Here is a 19,732-nt window from a genome sequence, read left to right on the forward strand (position 1 = left end):
CTACCAAAGCACCATACTGAAACAAGCCCCACAGCCTTGCTTTTGCACCCCCAATTTAAGATGCCATCAAGTGTAACTTTGGTATCCCACCAGAATAGGACAAACAGCTGCAAGGGCCAACAGAGCAATGGCAGCTACTGCTGTTTAAACAATATTGGTTTAAACAGCTCATCTTGTGCTGGATTTCCACAGAGACTGCAGGCATGTCCCTTTCTCCACCTTTCTCCTGAGTTCCCACAGCAATGAGTCTGCAGCCTGCCACACCCCAGCAGGTCACACCTCTCCAGCCCTTCAAATTTATCACATTATCACAAATCTGTCCACAAATTATTAAGATAGAGCTCAGCTGCACCAAAGGTCAGAGCCTGCAACATCTCATCTACTCAACTTCTGCCTCAAATAAGCTCCTTCCTAAATCTACTAACTATGACGTCAAGCAAAAGGGCTTTCAAGTCAGTCTGATCCAGCAACCACCAGCTACTTGCCACAGGGCTGCTGCAGCCTGGTAGTGACACTGACAGAAAGGAATCGCTTTCAATTAATTGCATATCTCTCCATTAATAAAGACAAGAGCAGAAAGCCAGTGAAAACAGATGACATTTTTCCTATCATCTTCCCCTTCTCTGGTGCTTTTCATTGTATAAGAAGCAAATCTTCATTATTTCCTTTTGAAATGTGAGGAAAATAAGCAATAGCATAAATTTGTGTTTGACTATCACCCAGTGGCAGAAAAAGAGAGAGCAGCAAAGCCTTCAATCCCAAACCACAAATCAATTCATCAAATCACACAGCTGCTGAAGTAATCCCTTTAGTTTTTCAAGATGCAAAACTTTCTGTTCAAAATGTAACAACACTGCCTTTCCTTTGTAGTCATTGACAGAAAAGCATTCTCTGGATTTACCAAGCAGTTTCTGTAAACAGAGCAAGTAAAAAATTTCTTATGGGGATGCCTGAAAGCACCCTTGAGCTACTACAACATTCAAAGGTTTTCCACCAAAGCCTTCCTCATCCACTATTACTAGATTTTATAGGGGTCCTTTCAATCCACATCAATCTTCAGACACCAACCTTCCCCAAAATCTTTATCAGTTCTCCATAAAAAGTGTGCTGAAGAAGATTTCTGCAGGTGGTCTTCTTCCTCCCATATCTCTCAGGAATTGCCACCTGCATAATGAACAGGAGACTTACAGGACCTGGCAAACATGGAACAAATAGTGACCCTTTTTAAACCTGCTGGAACTAGTCTTTAATAACAAAGAAAATGTAACTTTCATTCATCATCTGATTACAATGCTATAAAGAAACACAGGAGTCCACAGATAATGATAAAATTTGATTTTGCATGTTGATTAACAGTCAATTGTAGTGTCTAATGTTGATTACACAGTCTGGAATTTAAGAAACCCAATGGATGTAGCTAGATTTCTAGGCATGTTCTGGATGTTACTGCCTCTACCACAGCACCATGGTATGACATTAGAACATGCACTGTAATCTCTCCTAAACAGGAGGCTCTAAAACAGAAATAAACACATGCAAGACATCCTCTTCAACCCAAACCATAAACAATCATAAATTTCACACATCACAAATCCTCCCAATGTAGTAAGACATACAGTTGCATTAAAGGTGACAGATGATGTCTGTTTAAGATGACTCCAAACAGGCCTGGGCATTAAAAAGCAATGGATTTTCTTTAAGAAACACCTAACCACACAAAGATGCCCCACCATACTCCTCAGATATTAATCATTACACATGCCAACTCCAAAGCAAGAGCAGTTAAACCAAGGAAGATGTACATTTTCCTATGGCAACAGATCAGTGCTACAGATCGTCTTTCACATTTTGTACTTGGTCACACATTGCCTCAAGCATATGCTGCCTTTGTACCTCTGGAGTATTATGGGACAGTGGCACTTTATCATGGATGGACAGTTAAACATGCTGAAGATTAAGTCTGCAGATAAACGGAGACCGGAAGGAGCCCAGGTAGAGATATCCATCGTGCTCATGTGCCTCACTAACATAAGGAGCCACCACTCCATTGGGATCATGAAAGCTTCTTCTGTAGGATCCTGTCTCAGTAAGTTCAACAACAAGGCTGTATTTGGGCACAAACTTTGTCACAGTCTCCTGGCTCAGCAGCTAAAAAAAAAAGAGAAAAGAAGGAAATTAACAACAAAATATTTTGTTCTCCACAATTAGCTCTCAGGCAATTAAACACTCAAAGACCATTCTACACTCCTTGGAATAAGCATCCAAGAACATAGCATACATTTTGTGTAAACACTATTATACATGCTTAACACATTAACAGCTGAAAAGCTAATTTCAAATGAAAAAATAAATAAATAAGAAAAAAAATCAGATCAGCAGAAGTCTATTCTACTCCAGCACTAGGCTAAAAGGATGCCTACACACGAGACACCAGCTTGTTCTGAGGCAGGTGATGCCAAGCAGCAGACAAAAGGCTTGACTCCCCACAGCATCAGTTTATCAAGGCTCCTGCACTGCACCAGGAGAGACAACAAGTACAACAGGTTTCCCAGGGATAGCACAGGTTTTAGCTCAAATTGCACTTCCATCCTAAACTTGCACTGCTTGTTTGGGGGTTTTTTGTTTGTTATTTTTGAGAACAGAAGTATTTTCAAGTCTTTGTATTGCATAAAAAGTACTGTGCCTTTTCTTTAGCATCAGATATACCTTACAAAATACACTGTTCTTGCACATGCTGAAGGAGGGGTGTGACAAAAGCAGTCAGAATTCAGTCAGAAGAAAATGTCACCTAGCAGGATACTTAACATACACACTGTCTCCCAGGATGCCTTGGGTAGTCACTAGAACAGGTCAGATTTCCCAGATGCTCTCCAGACACCTGGCAATAAGTAGTTTAAGGCACTTCAGGTACATGGGTGAAAGCTTCACATATCCAAATGTACATTTTGTACTGCTGCATGGCTAGGGCAGAGAGACTGTCTCTTTTCTTTTCCAGTCATCAAGACCAAATGCAACTTAAAGAATGTGTACCTGCTACTCAGAGAAGCAAGTATTAGTTTTACTACCTGCAGATATATAAAGAGTGTTATATCTGGGGAGAACCACAACAGTTTTAACCACAGCACGAAATTATAACTCTTCCTGTGAAGAGGAAGAAAAAGGAAAAACAAATATTTATCACTTCCATTCCTATACTAAAGATGATCTTTTTGTTACCTTAAATATCATTCTTTTAATCCATGGTTTTTCAGACAAGAAATCCAACAAAGAAAATCCAGGATTGGGACGGACAACTGCCATAGCTACCCAATATCCTCCAGAGCTGCTTAATCTGATATTGTCTGGAAGACCAGGCATATTCTCAACAAACATATCTGCTCCACCTTTCATGAGCCCAGACACATAATACCTGAAATTTATAGACAGTAGGATTAGGACATCTCAACTCAAGCAGTCTAAGTAATAAATAAAACCCACAAAGGAACTACCTTTAAAAAGTAATTTTCTTTTTCCTTATTATGGAACAGGCAAATACATCACAGCCACATTCCTCTCCCCATAAAAAGTCAGCTTACTCTGCTATCATCAAGGAGCCCATGATGAAAAGATGATAGAGTCCCAATGTTTACAGTGAAAGAAAAAAATCAAATATTGAGGAAGACCACCTTCTTTGTCACCAATAACTAGGGATGAATAGAGTGTATTGCTTCTTTTGTCATTCAACTCATTTATTTAAACAGTCTCTAAACAGAGAAGTACTAATTTCAGCAAAGTCATACACACCTCCTGATTCTAGCCATGGTTGTCTCCTGCACCAGGACAAAGTCTTCGGCTGGAGAAAGCTGGACACCATTGGGAAACCTCAGCCCCACCATTAAGACTTTTACTTCTTTTGTTACAGTGTCATATTCAAGCAAGCTAGAAAGAAAGCATTATAAGTGTTTTTTAGTGAAGAAAAATATTTCATTATCTTGGTTTTATTCTCCAGGCATTCTATCTTCTCTGACATGCACTTCACCCAGTTAAAAAGGCAGAATAGCCAGAAAGCATTTGTTTATGAATGCAGGAGAAATACTAAGCCACTTGAGACTGGCAGCATTCACGAAGGATTTAGGCTGAACATAATGCTAACACCTTCCCTTTTAAAACAGATGCTACATGCTAGTCCCTTTGAAGGAAAGAGGAATGTCCTCTATTTTGCTGCAGGTCTCATTAGCAACATCTACACATTCTCTCACCCTCTCCTAGGCAGTGCAGTGTTTGCTCAGGTGGTTTCTAAAGGCAAAAAAAAAAAACTTCAAGGAAGTGGTGAAGTCCATTCCTACAGCTGAGCTTACAGTAAGTTAAACACCTTGGGGAAGGGTTACTTGCCGCCCATCATCTGTGCCTTCCATGATCAAGAATAAGTAGTCCCGTCTTTGCCATTTGCTACTAGAGTCTGTGAAGTAGATTTTCCTCCCATCCCGGGTCACTGTAAGATCATTCACAAATGACAACTGCTGACCTTCAACTGGTGTTTTGGTTGATACGAGCATTTTTGTTTCACCTGGTTATAAAAAGAACAGGGAGACAAACTTTTGTATGTCCTGTCTTGGAAATGAGCTAAATACATGAAATTAACAGGCATTTTGCATTTTTTCTATTTGTGCCTCTGTTAAGTAATATGGTTTTGGGTTGTAATGGAACAACTCAACACCAAATGTTATTGACCAGGAGAAAACCTCAGAAAAACTGAAACAGGAGACGGTGTTAACACTTACAGGCAAGTGTTAGACGTCTCACATTTCTGAAGTCCATATAAATATATGGTTATATATCCATATATAACCAAGTGCAAACTTGGGCCCTAACCTTGTAAAAGGATGCAAGCAAGTCAATCACTACTCCCTCTTAATCCATAAATCTGTGGGAACAAAGCATACTAATTTCTAAACATCAGCAGGTTCACTAAACTGCTCTGCCACATATTACCAGGCAAATGAATACGATCAAATCACCAAAAATTAATCAAAATCTACCGAAGTAATCTTTAGGCCCAGGTTTTAGGTTTGTTTGCTTGCTTGCTTTTGTCATGACTGTGCTAATACAGCAGCTGTCTGCCATCAAAAGGGGAGACCTCAATCATATTCTCCCAGAGCCACACTGTGTGAGCTTTTCAGTTACATCTGACCTAGCATTTGGCTATCTTCCCTTTTCCCACCTGAAGCCAATTTGTTGATGTAAACTGTCAGAAAATCAACTCTACAGAAAAGCAGCTAGGGCTTTCTGACAGACAGCACAGCTCCTAAAACTGAAATCTGGCTCAGGGATAATAAAGGGCATGCTGCAACAGTGCCTTGCAGTAACAAGCAACTGTATATTCAGATACACCAAAATACATCTTTCTCTTCACCTTCTTAGATTGGGGTTACTGGGATTTTAAGAGCTCTTTACTTCCACACACCAAGATCAATGCAGAAACAAAGTACAGCAAACATGACAAAAAGTTTACATAACAGTAATATTTTTTCCCTTCATGAAAACTGAAACAGATACACAGAGCTTTATTCATGGATCCTGAGGTACCAATTTTGACAAACAGCAGCATATGTCACCAGAAGATAAGCCAGTGGTAACTCTGATCCAGACAGAGGAAGTGACTGCTACAAGAAAATAAACATCAAGTTTTTACATGGCGTATTTCATCCAGGCACTGCTAAACCACTTTACAAAGAAGGCAGGCATTGTTTTGCCTGCAGTGTCTCATAAAACTGCAAATGAAGTTCAAGTTTGTCAGTGAAAGAGACCTTCTGAGCACACAAATCATACCTGTACCAGGATTAACTTCATAGAGTCCGTAATAAGCATCTGCCACAAAAAGGGTGTTATTTGGCCCCACTCTGATGCCAAGTGGTCTTCCACACATTGGTTCATCTTCACGGGTTCCTTGGGAAATAATTTAAAAATTTCCATATATAAATAAATACAAGGCATTCAGACTACTTACAAAGCTCAAATCATAGCTTAGTAAAACTCTGTGGCCAGCACCACACACATTCATTAAAGAAATGATGTGGTGTGTTTCACCTATCCCCATGCTTTCACTAGTCTAGAAATAATCATAATTTGCCAAGCTGGTTGCTAGCTAACAGCTGCCCTTAGTAGGGTGAATGTCAGAAATCTGGATTTAACTAAATGCTTCTTCTCAGAAAGCATCAGCTTTATTTTCATTTGCCTCTCCAGCTCAAGGAGGGCAAGAGAGAAGTCTAGGCTTCCCACTATCTCTCTGTCCCCAAACCAATAGGGCAGCATAATCTTCCTGCCCCTCCCAAACTGAACAAGTCCAGTGGAAACAAGCATGGAAAGGTGATCTTCCATATCTATCCCAACCTACATTCACACCTAAGCAGCAGCTGGAATTCCAGCTTCCTATCAGCTGGCAGCAGACCTTGCTGGCTGTCAGCACCAAGGCTGCCCTACCTGTTAGGCAGCCAAGAGCATTTCCAAATCAGCCCAGAGCCTAATCATGTGAACACCCACATCAAATTGCATAACTAAAATGATGAATGTGTCAATATGAGCTACATAAAGACAGCAACAGTTCCTGCCCGTAATTTTTAACTAAATGGCAACAAGAGCAGGGCTGCAGAACCTCATGTAAGCTTTTACATCATTATTGCAAACAAAACCACCCACAGTCCCAAAAAACACCAGCCAGGCTTCTCAGATTGCCCAGGTAGTACTGACATGGCCAACATTGAACTTCTCTATAGACATGGTTCTGTTAATAAACAAGCCACTACTAGTTTTTCTCACTCAGTTCCAGAAATCTCATTAAATGAAGCCAAGAAGTGGCTCAGAAAGAGGTGTGGATTTTAGGAGCAAAAAACTGAAATGGAATGGTGACAAAACAGAAATTTTGTCATTAGTGGAAGGTCCAGAGATCCACCAATGGTGGTTACAGTAAATGCAGTCATCAAAACACCCCACAAACAGAGGAAGGTAAATTAGTACACATAAATGTAAGGCAAAATTTTGTAGATTGGGAGGTGATACTTGATTTCAAAAAATCTTTAAGTTCCTCTTTCCCATTCACACATTATCTCAGAGTTCATTCACTTACACTCGTTTAGGAGTCCTCAGTTTTTACAGATTGACCCTTCACCTCAGAATCTTGCTGACTTCAGCTTCCATAAATATTAGGCCAGGTTGCTGCCCTTTTTTTGTCTTGTTTAGGAAATGTACTTTTTCTAGATGGACTAACAGGAAAAGGAATGTTACTTGTGATGCACTTCCATCTTATCTTCCTCCTAGTGTAAAGATGCAGGATCTACCAAAAAATAATCTGTGTTGTAGCCTTACAAGAGTGCAGGCCTTGTCACCATGACATCAACCTGCATTCCTAAATTCTACTGCTGATAACAGTGTTCTTCGTTATCAAGAGCACCCATTCCCATTCTTTTGGCCCTTTGTTCTGATACTCCTTCCAGTGCTTATATGCATATTTCCACTCATACTTCATTCATACAAATACATTATTATTTTTGCTACAAACCTCTGTAGAGGAAGATCTGCACTTGCAGAAGCAGTCCAGACAGAACACTAGTTTAATCAACAAGCCCTGACCCAGATATTTTTGAGTACACCATGCTCAGGAGCTGTCACTCACCACAAGGACCATGGCCAATTCTGGCTATTGTTTGTAATTCCCCATCTTCAATTTTGATAATCTTCCCATCAGCTGTCCCAGTAAATAGCACATCTGCAAAAACAACTGGTGCAATTAGCTTGATCACAAAATCATAGTGGCAAACATCCTTCTACTAGCATGGAGGAGAATTCAAGTTTAAGGTAAAGTAACAGTTTTCTTCACTCATAGCAAAAAAATAAAGAGGGAAGGGGAATCATAGAATCATATAATTGTTTTGATTGGAAAAGACCCTTAGGATCATCAAGTCCAATGGTTAAACTAGCACACTGCCAAGTCCACCACTAAACTAACTCCCTAAGCACCACATCTACACAGCTTTTAAATACATCAATGAAAGGTGACTCGACTGCTTCCTTGGGCAGTCTGTTCCAGTGCTTGAAAATCCTTTCAGTGAAGAATTTTTTCCTAATATCCAATCTAAACCTCCTCTGACACAACTTGAGGACATTTGCTTTTCTTCCATCGCTTATTACTTGGGAGAGGATACTGACACCCACCACTCTACAACCTCCTTTCAGATAGTTGTAGAGAGCAATAAGGTCTCCCCTCAGTTTCCCTTTCTCCAAACTAAACAAAGTCCCCTCAGCCACTCCTTGTAGGACTTGTGCTCTAGACCCTTCACTATCTTCACTGCCCTTTGAACACACTCCAGCACCAAAACATCCTTCTTGTAGTGAGGGGCCTCAAACTGAACACAGTACTGTGTTCAGTGCACTGAGGTGTGGCCTCATCAGTGCCAAGCACAGGGGGACAATCACTTCCCTTCTCCACTCTATTCCTGATACAAACCAGGACACTGTTGGCCTTTTTGGCCACCTGGGCACACTGATGGCTCATACTCAGCCGAGTATCAACCAGCACCCCCACATCCTTTTCTTCTGGACAGCTTTCCAGACACTCTTCCCCAAGCCTGTAGCACTGCATGGCATTGTGACCTGAGTGCAGGACCCAACACTTGGCCTTGTTGAACCTCACACAACTGCCCTTGGCCCATCAATCCAGCCAAATTAAATGGATGACCAATGGATTAGTAGAGCCCATAGTTTGGGCTTTTCCATATCAAATTTAACTTAATTTTAAAGTTTACTTATTATACTTTCAAAAGGAAAAAAGATGCCAGCAACGTTTATTCATACAAAACTTTCAGACAAACTCAAAAAGAGTTTCCAATGGGACTGACAAAACTGGGTAACAAAAAAGAATCAGGGGCTTCAGGTAATCGCTTTAGCACATTGCTAACAGCAATAGGGAGAAAAAGCATAATCTAAGGAAAACACTTTCAGCAGTTTATTGCCAGGTAAAATAATTTTTAAAATACTTTACTAATTTATTAGAAGATACAACAAAAGAAAAACAAATTACATGGCTACCAAGCATCTCTTGCACTGAAGGATTTTTCAGTAAGGGCATTGTTTACAACTCCCACACCAGTTATTTTTCACATTAAAATAGTCAAGGACTCATGTCAAGAGTAGCTTCTAGCTTTAATCCTCTTCTGAAAGCAGAGGGAATAACCCCTGCACAAAGCTGTGGGTGTCAAGCCATTACAAGTCACCTCATAAAGAACCTGCTCAGAGGTGGCATGGGTTTGTGATTTGGGGAGAAAATACATGCTGTAAGAGAAAAGTAAAGGATGGCACAGGTAATGCATGCATGGGCTCTGAAATGAAAATATGCTATTTATCATGAACCTGAGATTTTTTTCTGTCATATAAGCAAAAACTAACACAACAGAAGCATGCTCATTCAGAGGCAATGATCATTAAAAGAGTAGGCAGTACATTGGAAGTATTCATCCCCAGTTAAGATCTAGTCAAATGAAAAATGGGACCACTTCCTTCAAACATAAGTTGTTCCTGATGCTTTCATTCCTAGAAGACAGGAATTTTTAATCTGGCAACATTTATTTTACACTAGGTAAAGAGGAGAAAAGTAGCCAGGTTTTGCTGCACAAGACAATTATTTTAAAAACAAAACAACAAAAAAAACCAACCAAAAAAACAACCGAAACCAAAACAAAACCAACACATATTCAAAATAACTTTGAGTTTGTTATCTAAGAGCTACATTGCTGTACAAACCCTTATAAATGGAGCACCATTTAAAGAGCCTTCTTCAAAGCTTATTTTCTGAGTGCTTACCCCCAATATTGACAATGGACTCTGGTCCAACCAGCTGATTTTCCCATAACCGCTCAGCTTTTCGTAATTTGATATTGGGCTCTAACACACCCGTCAGGAGGGGAGGTTCCTTCAAACTGCAAAACAGAACACAGACTTATGATCCTTTGCATCAATCTGCAAACACTCTTGAGCAACATATTGGATCGTTTTTTTTTTTCTTCATTTGCCAACTCCTGCAAACCTGACCTATGCTTTACATACAGTGTATTTCAAAAAAGAAAACACAGCTGACAAGCTGAAAAAATTGACTCTTTTTCATCATATTCTTTTTTTCTGGTTCTTCTGATCAGAAAAGCTGCAGTTATGTGTTCCTAAGAAGTGTCTGGAAATCTATACAACTTCAAGTCCAACATAACATCCCCAGTTCATCCCTCTTACATAATGGCAAAGGCATAAAAGCCACAATGTAAAGGAATAACCACTTTCTTACTCAGCTGAATAAGCTGTTTGTAACAGAGTATTTTTCTTTCTGGAAAAAAAAACAAAAACAAAAAAACCCAAAGAAGTTGCACATGAACTTAAATGGTATTGAACTGAAATCTCAAAATGACAAGATAAGGTGCAGTTCTGCAAGTTCACATTCACATAAATAGCCAGGTTCAACTGGAGTTAAAGCAACTACAGAGATAGAAGGGAGTAGGTAAGATGCCTACATGGCTTTAACTTAAATACCAGGCTCCAAAGCACTGTACTTCCAAATAAGCCATAACTGTGCTGACAAACTCGAGTATGTTTCAGTCTTGTAGATTCTTAATAACATATACATAAGGCACCTCAAGTCTCCATGAGTTAAGGATTTCAAGTTATTACTAAAAGCTCATACTTGTGCAGGGTGATAAGCTCATAAGATGTTCATTCACAAGAGTATGACAAAGCTCCCTAAGCCAAGTTTGAAAGAAAAAATTTAATTTTTTTTTTTTAACTCCATATACGATGATAGGCAAATGTCTTCCACCTGTGGAACATCAGGAAGATGAGGTTTGACTCCTAAACTTGCCCAGGTTCACAGGATCCAACAACACTACAACACAACTGCTCGCATATTGGTAATATTACGATTTCTAGAGCTTCAGTGACTGGAGAAAAAAAGTAAACAAACTGCAAACTATAAAACCCACAGTAATTGAGGAATACAGGTTCACAAAACAAATAATTCAAAAAGAAAGAAAAATACATACTTTTATCTGTCTGGCTACAGACAGCAAACTTTCTTTTAAGTATTTATTACTGTAGTGGCAAAGCCAACTCAATCATTAGCTCCAGTCCACAGAAGACTTGCAGCAGAGTTCTCTTCACAATGCTAAGACCAATTAATTTTCCTTCCCTTCTTCCAAGCACTGGAGAGTTTCTGCTGAGGATAACAGGCTTCAGGTAAGGAACTCATTTGCTGGCAACTTTGGACTACTGCATTTGCAAGCAGAAAATCTCCACTGTGATCAATAATATCCAAGACAGGCTCATAGCAAAAAAACCTTGAAATAAACCAGAGCTGCAGGAATTTCACATGGAGTTTCACAGATCACATCTACGTTTTTTCTCCCCCATCTTATTTCTCACTGTTTCCAGTGCTTTACACAAATAACATCACTATTAGCAAATGAGATTTCTTACATGTTCTTTCACTGAAGGGATTGAGTCAGTCAGCATCTATCTCCTTAAACTTTTTCAAAACATTTCATAAACACCACACAAAATCATCCAATATATTGCACAGACTGGAAGTACTTCTGCCAGTGAAGCTAAGAAGATAATTAAGAATGTACAGCCATATAAGCTAGAGATCTGGGCAAGAAGAATAGTCTTGTAAAATGGACTTCATGTATGAAGCATAAGCAGGCAGAATACTGTTACCATGGACCAGAATTAGACCAGATTTATGTAACAGAAAAAGCATTATTGTCATATCCTACTAGCTTTCAGAATTGCTGTGCAGTTGCCATGTATTTCAGGGAATTGGGTATTGTTAAACTCAACCACAGGAGAACACATTTCATTATGATTTGCAATGAAGCAGCTTATGTGTAATAGCCTACTGGCAAGCCTTGTGAGTGCTACCCTAACACATTAACAGTTTCTTTTATCTCTAGAGATATTTACAGTGTTGTTGTACTCTTTCATTACAAAATTATTGAGTTGATCATTAGTACTTGGAAGACTGAGCATTTTCACTTACTTCAAAATGCCAGGAGCACTAAAAAGCCTGACTCCACTCTATGCTAGCAGTCAAAGATGTTCACACACAACTTTTCCCAGCACAGGTGACATCTCACGTAGCTGATTCGCTGATACAATGCACTTTTTATACAGATTCAAGATGGTTACTAATTCAGGGCAGAAATCACCTACCTGCACTGCTTTATGAAATCTGTATTTGAAAATAAACATCACCATATGGTTCCACTGGTACATAGCACCACACCCACCCAGTTAGGGTCTCCATTTCGATTTTCATCCTCAGATCAACAGTTTCTCTTTGACAGAATTATAATAGCTCACCTTATATAATAATTTACCTTATAGGTTGAGGGTCTATAGGAGAATCCAGTAGAACAGTGACTATAAGCAGGGGCACAGTTAGAGATGCAGCCAAAGTCAAGAAGGTAACACGAAACACCTTGCTGCTGTAAGCACTATAAAATCAGACAAGTAGGATTAACATGTGAAACTGTTTTAAGATATAGCACTATTTACAAATTCTTTAACAGCCTATTTTCTTCACAAAATATTTTTGACCAACCACCATCCTGAATGACCTTAAAGGTCCATTTTGAACTAGTTAGGATTTAACAAAGGCATATTTATCCAGTCTCAGCATCCTGGCATCATATGAGGTAGAGTATTCTCATATACAGGTTTCATGCCTACCACAAGCAGCAGCTGACTAAAACAATAAAACCACAAAATGGGAGGGATGTGAAATTCTTTGGTTGGTTGGGTTGGTTTTTTAGCTTTATCTTCCTTTAGTTTTGCCAATGGTTACCATCCCAGCGCAAATTTTGGATGAAAAGTTCAACTAAAACAACAAACATTGGAATAAGTTAAAAAAACATGGGTTTGAAACTCAAGCCTCAGCACAGAAAAGAAACTAAATATCTTCTATTTATCCATCAAAACATACAACAGAAAAACATTCTACAGGAAAACATTTCTACAGGAGAAAACCAGGTGTTGTCCTCAACAAGCTCAGAGGCATCAATCAGGCATTTACAGGAGAAAGCACAGAGCCATACTCAACAAATTCTAGCCTTGAACTGGAAAAGCAGCTCCTATAATTTTAGCCACTCTGAACCATTCAGTGGCATAGCCAGCCAGTCCCCTCACAGAATCAACTAAATAAAGGCAAACAGTGCCTGGTGGTTCTGCATTAATCCTTGGAATACTTCCATTGTTTTGTCCTTCATCACCCAATCATCCAGACAGTAGGAAATATGAACTACTGCCTAGAGCACAACTAGGAGCTAATGACATGTACTTGCAGTACAGAGATCAGCATCAAGATAATCTTTAGGATTACCAGATGGGAAAAGCAAGGAGAGAACTAGGCCTGAATTTGGTCACTGTTTGCATTCACAATGTACAGAAGTTGGAGTGTTTATAATCCATGACAGCTCTTTCCTGATAGCACAGCTGCTGCTAGCCCCTCTCCTCTGGCAGCAGATGTAGGCAGTTAGGGTGGAGGTCTGCACCACTTTCTCCAGCTCTGCAAAGTACCCAGCAGGCCACCACAAGCCACTGTGCAAATCACCAGGCTGTGATGAAGTGACTACTACAAGGATGCTAAGTGCTTGCCCATGACAAAAGCTGCTGGTGATCCTAGTCCAATGCCACAGGCAGTTCAGCCTGCTCCAAAAAGTGTTGTTAGCACTGCTGCTGGTCTGTTGGTCACCAAACTTTCCCCAGCTACCCCAAGGCACTCACCACCTTGAGTCTACTTCCTTTCCACCAGCATGCCTGTTACTTCAGTCAGATATATTAAATATATATATATATATATGTGTGTGTGTATGCATTTCTCACACTCAAGAGCATAGTATTTCCATGGTGAACTTCAATAATGTTACAGCACTAAGGGTGTCTCCATCTGAGCTGGATCATGCTGGGAAACTTCAGTCCAGCTTTCTCATCTGCACTGACCTCTTCATACTTTCCAAGAGCTAAATTGCCCTTGTAATTACTAAGAATAATTCAACAATTCCTGCTTAAACAGTAGATGCCTTAAGAAACAACCGTGCAGTCTTTTTCACCTTGGATCAGGATTCAGGAGTGGGTGGTAGAGATACAAAGTGATCCCCAAGCTTACACAAAGATTTCAGCTGTCAGCCTTGTCCTTCAAAAGATGAAGGCTCAATACTATAGTATTACAAGTACTGTCAGCAGACACCTGAGCATATATGTGACAGCTCAGAACTGCTCACATAAAAGGAAGCAGATAAAGATGAATGGGAACTTATTTGACAAGGCCAACTTTAACTAAAGCTCTTGAAAGCATGATTTAAGTAAAGGTTGTATTTCTGATCCTTATTCAACTTTGCAAGGAACTGGCAAAAAAGGAAAAAAAGTAGAAAAACTAGGTGACAAGCAAACTCACATTTCAAGCCTGCAAACTGCAAGACCTAATTTAGACACTGCTGAAAGAACAAGAATTTAAATAAAGTCTAAAAACTTTAAATATATATATATATTAAAAATACGAAAAAGTCAGCTTCTTAGAATCTTTCTAAAAGTAAAGAAACAAAACATATACCCAACATAGAATACTGACAGCTGTAAGTTACTGACTGGTCACTGGAAAGAATCACTGAAGTAATGGTTCACCAACACTGATGAGCAAAATAAAAATCCTAAGCTAATTGCATCTCTGATCATTAATCCTACGTGGACTCCAGCTACAAATCTCAATAATGCAACATACCAGGACTTCAGCTTTAATAACAGCAACTTAGATGTCACTAAGATCTAAAAACAGAAGCCGTTGAGCCAGGTCTTGAAAACAGACAATAGGTTGGATCACTGCTATCACCCTATAAATTCAATTGATTCAAACACCATTTTCTTTTTGCAGGTATTGCCTTTAGTTACAGTGAAGCAAATTTATTATAAAAATCCTAAACAAAGTATTTTAGATAGAATCTTCTTTAACTTATCCACAAACAAATGGACTGATTATAAGGTTATTCTACCTGAGGCACATAAAGACCAGCCTTTGAACTGCAGATTGCCAAATGTAAACAGACTAGCCAGAGTTGCACAGGACTTAATCACACCCAAAATGAATCTGTGCAAGCCATAATGGTGCAACTGTTATTTCTAGACAGGCAAAATATAAGCAGCACTTAAACAGAGTCCTTAGAAAAACAAAACAAAACCCACCCAAAATTTAAACTATTTTATCAGTTAAAGGCTCTTCCTGCAGCTTGGCAGAAGCAGGTGTGCAGGCCCTGACCAAAACCTTCTTCCATCTGTCAGAGGCCTCCAGCAGAAGCTGGAGCACTGGGGAGAGAAGCAGCCACTGCAGAGCCAAGGTGCTGGGAAGCCTGGGGTACGCACAGGCTGACACCACGGGTGCCTCAGCATCAACCAGAACCAAAAGAGTGGAACGGAGGCCTCCTCGGTCCGGGACCAGCCAGCCCCTTTCACCCCTTCAGGCCCAGGAAAGATTTGCCTGGCACTCTGCTTCAGACCTCACCGGGGCCAAGCCAGGCCGGTGAGGCCTCTCCGGACCCACACTTCCCTGACAGCTCTCCCTCAGGACGGGTCCAATCCCCACCCTACTATACCCCCAGGTCAAGCCGGGCCCCCCACTCCACCCACCACGAACCTTCCTCCTCCGGCTCCTCGGCCAGACCTCTTCCTTGTCTCAGGTCAAGCCGGACACACCCTCGCACCGGCGAGACCCGGCCCGAGTCCTCAGCACCCCCTCGACGCACGGCAGCCCGGCCCTCCTCTCCCCTCAGGCTAGGCCGGCCCCACCTCCATGCTCACGGCAGACCTCCCTCCCCTCCCCATCGAGGGGGACCGCGCCGGGCCCCACCTGCCCTCCTTGGCCTCCTGCGCCTGGCTGTCCTCGGTGATGACCTGCGGACGGAGAGGCCGGCGCTGCCGCAGGCCCTCCGCTTCATTCATGCTGCTGCCACTGCCGCCTCCCTGCACCGGAGCTCCGGCCGCCCGGCCCCGCCCTCCCCACACACCCCCACGGAGCCGCCCCCCGTGGCCCCGCCCGGGCCCTCCCTCTCCTCCACCGGAGAGCCGCCCAGCGGCGCAGCTAGCGGGAGGAGATGGGCGTTCAGGCCGTTCGGACACCGACGGGAGTGTCCCCGTCGTCCGGCAGTGCGTGCTACTGGCTGCCCTGCGGCCGCGGGGATCGCTCCGCCGCTGCCCCCCCGGGTGGCGCTGGGGCTCCCGTAGGCAGGGCCGGTGCTGTAGCCGTCCCTCCCCCCGGGTGCGCCCTGGACACGGCGATCCCTAACCCCAGTGCCCACAAGATGGCGCCAGGAAACCGGGAGGGAGGGACTCGGGGTGATTTTTCCTCAGGGAGGCGGGGGTAATGGCGTGCGGTGGGACGGGAGGCTGCCGGGGGGGCTCTGGGACGCGGAACGCAAATCCCTCGCTGGCTTCTGCTGCCGGTACCGGGTGTGTGGACTGGCGGAGCTGCCGGGACCCTCAACAACTTGTGCGCCCCCAGATGCCAAGAGTGATACCCACCCACCCACCTAATCCGGTTTTTGACAGCCCTTGGGCTCACAGAACATCAGAGTTGCTTCTCTCTTGGTCTTATGTGTAACAACGTGCTGAGATTTTTCTGACTTCTTTGCCTTGCTCAGGAGCAGCGCGAGCTCCAAGCCCTGGCACCCCGAGTGCCAGCGCCAAGATGGACCCCACGGCTCTGTTAACACTGTAAAAAACAGCATTTAGCAACTGCAGCTCAACTTGCGTGTTGAGCAGACAACAGGGAACAGCCCCAGCTGTGCACTGCCAAGGAACGGTAAAGGCTCTTTGGCATCTTGCCTCGTAACAAAATACGTGAGTTTTAACAGAGAGAGGGGTTACGGCCAGGAAAGAGGGGTGGATGGGGGGACTTTTCTTTCTGGTTGAGTTGAACTCGGGCTACAGGCCCAGCAACTGCAAGAAAGCTTTACAGCACTGTTGCCTAAAGGGACATGGTCTCCTGCATAACTGTCTCACCCCAGGACTTTGTGAGTACTTTTCTACAATCTCTCCTCCCAGTGCTGCTGTGAAGCTACTGCCGTTCCTGCGGGTGCAGAGGTCAGAGGCACAGGGGTAAAATGACATCCCCAAGATCCAATAGGTAGAAAAAGAAAGGTAATTGAGTCTCCTGCCTTTCGGGTTCAGGATGGGAACTAAAAAGGTTTCCACTCTCCTAGCCTCAACAAACAGAAAAGCCAAAGCAAGTTTTGTCACTGCAGACACAGGGAGTTGAGACAGATAAACGTTACCTACAAAGGAAGAAAAGAGTGACAAATATGCTGAGGCAGATCCTTCATTACTAATTTTTGTAGCCTAGTAATTTCACACAGTCATGACCGTTTCCATCCCAAATGTTGGTTATATTTCCATATCATTCTATCCAGGATGAACCAGGACTAGGTTCAATGCTGTGAAAGAAGTGCTGCACCTCTAGACTCAGCCAGAAGACATTGCCCAGAATTGTTCTCAGTCTAAAAAGGGAAATCTGTTCCTGCTTCAGGATTCTGCTAATCCAGAAATTTGTTGCTGAAATTAGTTTCTGTGGTTTTAACTGGCCACACAGCACCTGAATGTAATTGTGTTAGACTGGAAAACAGTCTCCATTTTACCAATAAATTCTAAATAAATAAATTGGGGCAGCTGCAGCAGTGAACCACTAACTGCAGAGAAAGGCACCTGCTTTTCTATCTAGACCTTTCTCTGACTTGTCAGACACTTGCCAGAGGCGTGCAAGAAATTAGAGTGCCAGTGGAAGCTTTCCAGAAGCAGCTGCTGGAGGTAACAGGAGAAGCAGCTAATGAGGATGTTCCATGTCCATCCCTGCATTACAACTACATACTATCTATGTATGCAGAGGCTGAAACACAATCTTCCTTGCTTCTTAATGGACAAGGCAACCTGAAGAGGATGTGTTCCTGGCACTTTAAAATGATCCATAGCACCTGGAAAAAAATTTCTTTTCATCTGTTTGGCTCTGGAACAGCTACACACAGTTTCTACACAATGCTGTCTCTCATGTTCCCCACACGCACCTCTTTTTGACTCCTTTTCTACTTCAGCAGGCTGTGCAAAAGATTAGTAGCTGAAACACCCGTATCAGCTAATGGTAACTGATTCTTCCCAGTAATTGTTCACTCTTTGCATCACACAGTAAAACAAGTGTGAAGCAGTGGGACCTCAGGATCTACATGAGACCTGCAGCTTACTGACATGCAAATGCTAGTTCTTTAACTTTCTGAGTTGTTCTGCAGTGGCAGTTTTCTGGCAGTAACTCATTTCCTGTGAGGCAGTCTTTAGAGGAAAGCAGCAAAGCAAAACATCAACTTAGACCACAAAATGACTCATCCTAATCTCTAAACTCCTTTGCCTTTCTTTGGTCTGTGCTAAAATAATCACCGCAGGCAGAATCAAATTCAAAGTGCTGAAAAAGTACCAGGCCCTTTAAGGGACAGAGGGATGGACACCCGTGATGCAAAGCCTACACATCACACAGAGTAAGGTATTTTCTTTAATGAAAATATTAATACAGAGATAATTGAAGAAACCAGATTTGGTCAGGGACAATAAATGTGTTTAAAGTATGATGACAAGAAAAAATTAAATTGAACCATTAACATTAGACTGTACAGCCTACACCTCTAGAAAGAAAGAGCCTCTAAAATTAATAAAATTGTGGTCTATGTCTCCAGTGGGGGAAAAGGCACCATGACTGAGTCTCACTGGCAAAACCAAGTACGAAGAAAAGCAGGCACATTTGCCCTTTCCAACCAACTGCAACAGTTAAAAATTAGCCTGGATCTCTTTTAGTGAAGCTACAAAGGCTATCTGGTAAACAACCCCCACAGTACTCATGGGCACACAAAGTTTCAGAAGAATTCAACAGTTCTGCTTTTCTGAACAAGTAATTTCCCCCAAGTTCATCCCACAATCCCACTGTAAAGCATCCCATCATTACCTCCAATCATTACCTCCAATGATCAGTGAAGATCAACTCTTAAGACTGTGGGCCCCAGGGTCTTTCACAAGGTACCTCTTTCCTAGCAGTTCAAGAACTGAGGACAACAGTGCGGGTTTGGCAGGCTGAACCTCTCCCTGAATCACAAACCTGGTGGGAGGGGTGAGACTGCTGCATCATGCTGATGTCCATGACAGGAAAAACAAAAATGCAAAGCCTGACGAAGGCTTGCACTGAAGATGCAACTTGGTAGAGATCATGGGGCGAAAAGGGGACTTTTCTGGGTGCAAAATTTGGTTGGTTTGGCAAAGCTTCCTAGGAGTAGTCTACCCAGAGCCTCATTGGTTTTTTCTTGTAAGAAGTACCACCTCCAAGCCTTGTCTAGCTCTGTTTTTACCAGCCTCAGGGTGCTGTTAGATGAACTGAGCTTGAGGTGTTAGCACCAAGAGCTGATGCTGGTATGCTCACAGCAGTTGAGTTTTCCTAGGATGCCCAACAGGAGCTGTGTCCCCTACAGAACACCATGTGGGCAGCACTACAGCACCACTTTTAATACTCTAAGGGCACCTCTGAGCAGATGGACATCTGAAGAACCATAGTTTATTTGTGGAAATGTGCAAAGAAGACAGAGCAGCCGTTGTGGTACTAAGTGGCAGACATGTGGCCCTCTCATCTTACACATGCTGGTGATGTGGTTTT

General features: G+C 42.2%; 2 protein-coding genes across 2 annotated transcripts in view; both read right to left on the reverse strand.

Moving 5' to 3' along the window:
* Positions 1 to 1,221: 1,221 nt before the first annotated feature.
* APMAP (adipocyte plasma membrane associated protein) lies at positions 1,222 to 16,071 on the reverse strand. The gene is made up of 9 exons (XM_071739934.1): positions 15,905 to 16,071; positions 12,387 to 12,503; positions 9,832 to 9,947; positions 7,649 to 7,741; positions 5,809 to 5,925; positions 4,372 to 4,546; positions 3,784 to 3,918; positions 3,217 to 3,409; positions 1,222 to 2,148 (listed from the first exon to the last, which is right to left on the reverse strand). Exons 1-9 carry the CDS (start codon positions 15,994 to 15,996, stop codon positions 1,939 to 1,941), a joined length of 1,248 nt encoding a protein of 415 aa, XP_071596035.1. The 5' UTR covers positions 15,997 to 16,071; the 3' UTR covers positions 1,222 to 1,938.
* A 2,502-nt stretch (positions 16,072 to 18,573) lies between these two features.
* ACSS1 (acyl-CoA synthetase short chain family member 1) overlaps positions 18,574 to 19,732 on the reverse strand; it is a 36,465-nt gene continuing 35,306 nt past the window's right edge. The window contains exon 15 of the mRNA XM_071739944.1: positions 18,574 to 19,716. The gene's annotated coding sequence lies outside the window, so the exon portion shown is untranslated. The remainder of the gene's footprint in view (positions 19,717 to 19,732) is intronic.

This window comes from Heliangelus exortis, chromosome 3 (genome assembly GCF_036169615.1).
Source record: "Heliangelus exortis chromosome 3, bHelExo1.hap1, whole genome shotgun sequence".
Classification (NCBI taxonomy): domain Eukaryota; kingdom Metazoa; phylum Chordata; class Aves; order Apodiformes; family Trochilidae; genus Heliangelus; species Heliangelus exortis.